This window comes from Artibeus jamaicensis, unplaced genomic scaffold, assembly GCF_021234435.1.
Source record: "Artibeus jamaicensis isolate MK-2021 breed Jamaican fruit bat unplaced genomic scaffold, CSHL_Jam_final contig_264, whole genome shotgun sequence".
Classification (NCBI taxonomy): Eukaryota; Metazoa; Chordata; class Mammalia; order Chiroptera; family Phyllostomidae; genus Artibeus; species Artibeus jamaicensis.
In genome coordinates, this window is record NW_026521576.1 from 2,121,717 (window position 1) to 2,126,970 (window position 5,254).

General features: G+C 35.0%; 1 protein-coding gene across 1 annotated transcript; it reads right to left on the minus strand.

Moving 5' to 3' along the window:
• Positions 1-522: 522 nt before the first annotated feature.
• LOC119035630 (cytochrome c oxidase assembly factor 5-like) lies at positions 523-802 on the minus strand. Its single transcript, XM_037127020.2, is given in 3 exon segments — positions 523-680; positions 683-701; positions 704-802. Coding segments are annotated over 3 exon segments (276 nt in total).
• Between the last annotated feature and the right edge of the window lie 4,452 nt (positions 803-5,254).

Below are 5,254 nucleotides of genomic sequence, written 5' to 3' on the forward strand. Positions count from 1 at the left end.
AGAGGATGTACAAAGTGTGTCATTTGGTTTAGGAGTCAAGCTTGAAAATAACAATCTTTGTGCTTTAGAACAATTATTGTTTTTATTATTTTATTTATTTATCTTTAGAGGGGAAGGGAAGGAGAGAAATATCAATGTATTGTTGCCTCTCATGCATCCCATGCTGGGACTGGCCTACAACCCAGGCATGTGCCCTGACTGGGAATTGAACCACACGATACTTTGGTTTGCAGGCTCACACTCAATCCACTGAGCTACACCAGCCAGGGCTAGAACAATTATTAAAACACATTTATTATGCTTCCTGCTCATAAATAGTCAATAAAATTTTCCCCTAAAAATAACTTAGAGCAAGGAAATCATCTGCTTTACACAAAACCAGAATTCATCCATTCTCTCTGGGGTTCCATGGTCCTACTGAACAGGTGTAAGATCAAAGTATATTTCCTATTTTGGTTTCTGTGTTTTAAAGACCAGAGAAAATCCTTTGATATTTTCATCTTGGTTTCAGCATAGTATATATCAATATCTTTTTCTTCCTCTAAATATTGACCTGACATCCAACATTGATCTTTTACATTCAAAAAATGAGTATTTCAAAGCTTTCCAGTTTCCTTCCTTCAGACATTGCTGAGAGGATTTTCCTTCCTGGAGCACACAGTTGAACTGCAGTAGACAGCACCCAGGTCCTCTTTCATGCCAATGTGCACGACCATCCACCCAGATTGTCCTTGTAATACCAAGGCAGAGCCACATCTCCCACATGCCAGGGCTCCTCAGACTGCTTGCTGTGCAAAATCATTTCAGTTTGATTTAGTCTCATTTGTTTATTTTTTATTTGATTCCCTTGTTCCAGCAGATATATCAGAAAAAATATTGTGAAGAGAAGTGTCCGATTTTACTCCCTGTACTTTCTTCTAGGAGTTTTGTGGTTTTAGGTATTACTTTGAAGTATTTAATCCATTGTCAGATTATTGTTGTATATGGAATAAAAATGTGGTCTAGCTTTTTTTTCTTTTTGTGTGGCACTGTCCAATTTTCCCCAAACCATTTATTGAATAGACTGTCTTCCCCCCATTATACATTTTTGCTTCCTTTGTCATAGATTACTTGACCATATAAACATAGGTTTATTTATGGCCTTTCTATTTGGTTCCATCAATTTATGTGTCTCTTTTTATGCCAGTATCATGCTATTTGGATTATTATAACCTTGGAGTACAGTTTGATATCAGGTAGTATGATTCTTCCCACTGTGTTTTTCTTTTTCAAGATTGCTGTCACATTTGAGTCTTTTGTGTTTCCATATACATTTTTGGATTATTTGTTCTAGTTCTGTGAAATACACCATTTGTGCTTTTGATAAGAATTATATTGAATACATAGATTGTTATGGATGGTACATACATTTTAATGGCTTTAATTCTTTCTATACATGAGCATGCTTCCATATGTTAGTATCTTCTTCAAATTTCATTCTTCAATATTTTATACTTTTCTGAGTATAGGTCTTATACATCCCTGATTAAATTTGTTCTTAGGTATTTTGTTTTTTGCAGTTGTAAGTGGGATTGTTTTCTTAATTTCTCTTTCTGATACTTCATTATCTGTTTATAAAAATTGAAATAATTTCTGATTTATTTTGTGTCCTGCTACTTTACTGAACTTATCAGTTCTAGTAGTTGTTTGGTGGAATGTTTAGGGTTCTCTGTGTCCCATATCATGTCTTCTGCTAGTTGTTTTGTGCAATCTTATGAATTCTCTCCATATAGTATCATGTCTTCTGCAAATAATGACAGTTTTACCTCTTGTTTTCCAATTTGTATGCCTTTTATTTCTTTTTATTGTCTGGTTGCTGTGGCTAGAACTTCCAGTACTGTGTTGAATAAGTCTGGTGAAAGGTGACATCCCTGTCTTGTTTCCAATCATAAGAAAATTGCTTTTACTTTTTGCCTATTGAGTATGGTATTAGCTGTGGTTTTGTCATATACAGCCTTTATTATGCTGAAGTATGTTTTATTCTATTCTTACTCTCCTGAGAGTTTTTTCATAAATGGATGCTAGATTTTGTCAAATGATTTTATTCTGCATATATTTATATGAAAATATGATTTTTCCTTTATTTTCTTTATATGGTGTATCACATTTATTGATTTGCAGATATTGAACCATCCTCGCATCCCAGGAATAAATCCTACTTGATTGTGGCATATTATTTTTTAAATAAATTGACGAATTCAGTTTGCTAATATTTTGTTGAGGATTTTTGCATCTATGTTCATTAGAGATATTGGCCTAACTTTCTTTCTTTGTAGTGTCTATCTGGTTTTGGCATGAAGATAATGCTGGCTTTATAAAATGAGCTTGAGAATCTTCCTTCCTCTTGAACTTTTTAAAATAGTTTGAGAAGAATAGATGTTAGTTCTTCTTTGAAAGTCTGATAAAATCCATGTGTGAAGTCATACATTTCCAGAATTTTGTGTATGAGAGTTTTTTTTATTACTGCTTCAATTTCATTGGATGTAATTAGTCTGTTCAGATCTTCTAGTCTATCTTGATTGAGTCTTGGTAGCTTGTAGGTTCCTGGGAATTTATTCATTTCTTCCAGATTATCCTTTTTGTTACCATATACTTATTTGTAGTATTTTCTTGTAATCCTTTGTATTTCTGTGATGTCAGTTATTTTTCCTCTTTATTGTCTGTATTTATTTTGTTCCTCTCCCCCTTTTTCTTCATAAATTTGGTTAAAGGTTTATTAATCTTGTTTACTTTTTAAAAAAAACAGCACTTGGTTTCATTGATCTTTTGTAATATTTTAAGATACTATGTTTTTTATTTCTGCTCTTACCTTAATTATTTTTTTCTACTCTAGGATTTGTTATTCCTTTTCTAGTTTCTTTAGGTGAAAGGTTAGATTGTGAATTTGATATTTTTCTTATTTTCTTGAGGTAGGCATCTATTGCTATCAATTTTTCTTTTAGAAATACTTTTTGTACTCTACTGCTGTCATAAACCATTTTTCCTCCTCCCACAACTGACTAAACATACACGATAAAAGGAGTAGGTGGAAACGGAGAACATCAAGATACCTGAAGGAGCCTGCACCACTGAAATTCACAGGTATTATACCACAGAGGTTCACAACATAAACCCAGGGAGGCAGAACAGATCAATTTTAGAAGCTGAGGCTAACAAGAAGACTCTCACAAACAATGGGAAGACAAAGAAACAATCCCCAAATGAAAGAAAAAGCAGAGGCTTCAAAAACAATGTTAGATGAAATAGAGGCTAATCAACTAACAGAGAGTGAATTCAAAGCACTGGTTATCAGGAAGTTCAAAGAGCTCACAATGAGCTACCAGAAACTACAGGGGAGCTACAATGATCTCACTGCTAACTATATCAACATTAAAAAGGAAAATAGAAACTATCAGCAAGGGACAGGAGGAAATGAAGAATACAATTTCCAAATTGAAGAACACAGTAGAAAGTTTCAAAAGTAGAATAGATAAGGCGGGGGATGTGATTATGGACCTGGAGGACAAAGTAGAAAGCATCTCACAGAAAGAGCAAGAGAAAGAAAAGAGGCTGAGAAAGAATAAAGAGGGATTAAGAGAAATGCAAGACAATATGAAATGTAATAATATCCAAAAAACAGGGATACCAGAAGGAGAAGAAGAAGAAAAAGGGATAGAAAACATATTTGAAAGAGTAATGAGAGAAAATTTCCCTAATTTGATGAGAGAAAAAGTCACACAAATCTAGGAATCACAGAGTCCCAATCAAGAGGCACCCAAAGAGGATCACTTCAAGACACATCATCATAAAAATGGCAAAATTCCAAGACAAAGAGAGAATCTTAAAGGCAGCAAGGGAGAAAAAAGAAATAACATACAAGGGAGCCTTAATAAGGTTAGCTACTGACTTCTCAATGGAAAAACTCCAAGCAAGAAGAGAATGGCAAGAAATATTCCAAGTAATGAGAACTACAGGCCTACAACCAATGCTACTTTACCCAGCAAGGCTCTCAATCAAGATAGAAGGGCCAAATAAAGAACCTCTAAGACAAAATAAGTCTAAAAGAATATGCTTCCACCAAACCAGCCCTACAAGAAATACTAAAATGACTGCTTTAAGGAAAGGAAGGAAAAGAGACAGACAGAGAGGAACACAGATACAAAAATGGCAATGAATTAGTACCTATCAATAATAACCTTAAATGTAAATGGATTAAATGCTCCAATCAAAAGAAACAGAATAGCTGAATGGATATATGAAAGCATGGCCCACACATATGCTGCCTACAAGAGACCCACCTCAGGACAAAAGACCATCACAGACTCAAAGTGAAAGGCTGGAAACAAATTTTCCAAGCAAATGGACAAGAAAAAAAAGCTGGGGTAGCAATTCTGATATTGGACAAAATAGACTTCAAAAAAAGGGCCATAAAGAGAGACCCAGAAGGTGACTTCATAATACTCAAGGGAAGAATCCACCAAGAAGACATTAACATTGTAAATATATATGCAGCCAACATAGGAGCACCCAAATATATAAAGAAAATCTTAGAGGACTTCAAGAAAGATATTGACAGCAACACAATTATAGCAGGGAATTTTAACACAGTTAGGATGGCTATCATAAACAAAGCAACAAACAACAAATGTCAGAGAGGTTGTGGGGAAAAGAGGTCCTTAGTTCATTGTTGGTGGGATTGCAGACTGGTACAACCATTTTGGAAAACATTATGGAATTGCCTCAGAAAACTAAAAATTGACCTGCCTTTTGACCCAGCAATTCCACTGCTAGGATTATATCCTAAGAATCCTAAAACATCAGTTTCAAATAACCTATGCACCAGAATGTGCATAGCAGCATAATTTACAATAGCCAAGAGTTGGAAGCAACCTAGGTGCCCGTCAGTAAATGAATGGATCAAAAAATTGTGGTACATATACACAGTGGAATTCTATGCAGCAGAGAGAAAGAAGGAGCTACTACCCTTTGCAACAACATGGATGGAACTGGAAAGCATTATGCTGAGTGAAATAGGCCAGATGTTGAAAGACAAATACCATATGATCTCACCTTTAACCGGAAGCTAAACAACAAAACAAACAAGCAAGCAGAATAAAAACAAAAGACACTGAAATAGAGAATAGGGGGACAGTGACCAGAGGGGATAGGGAAGGGAATTTAAGGGGACTAAATGGGGAGGGATTTGGAGGAATAAATATGAAGGACGCAGGGACGA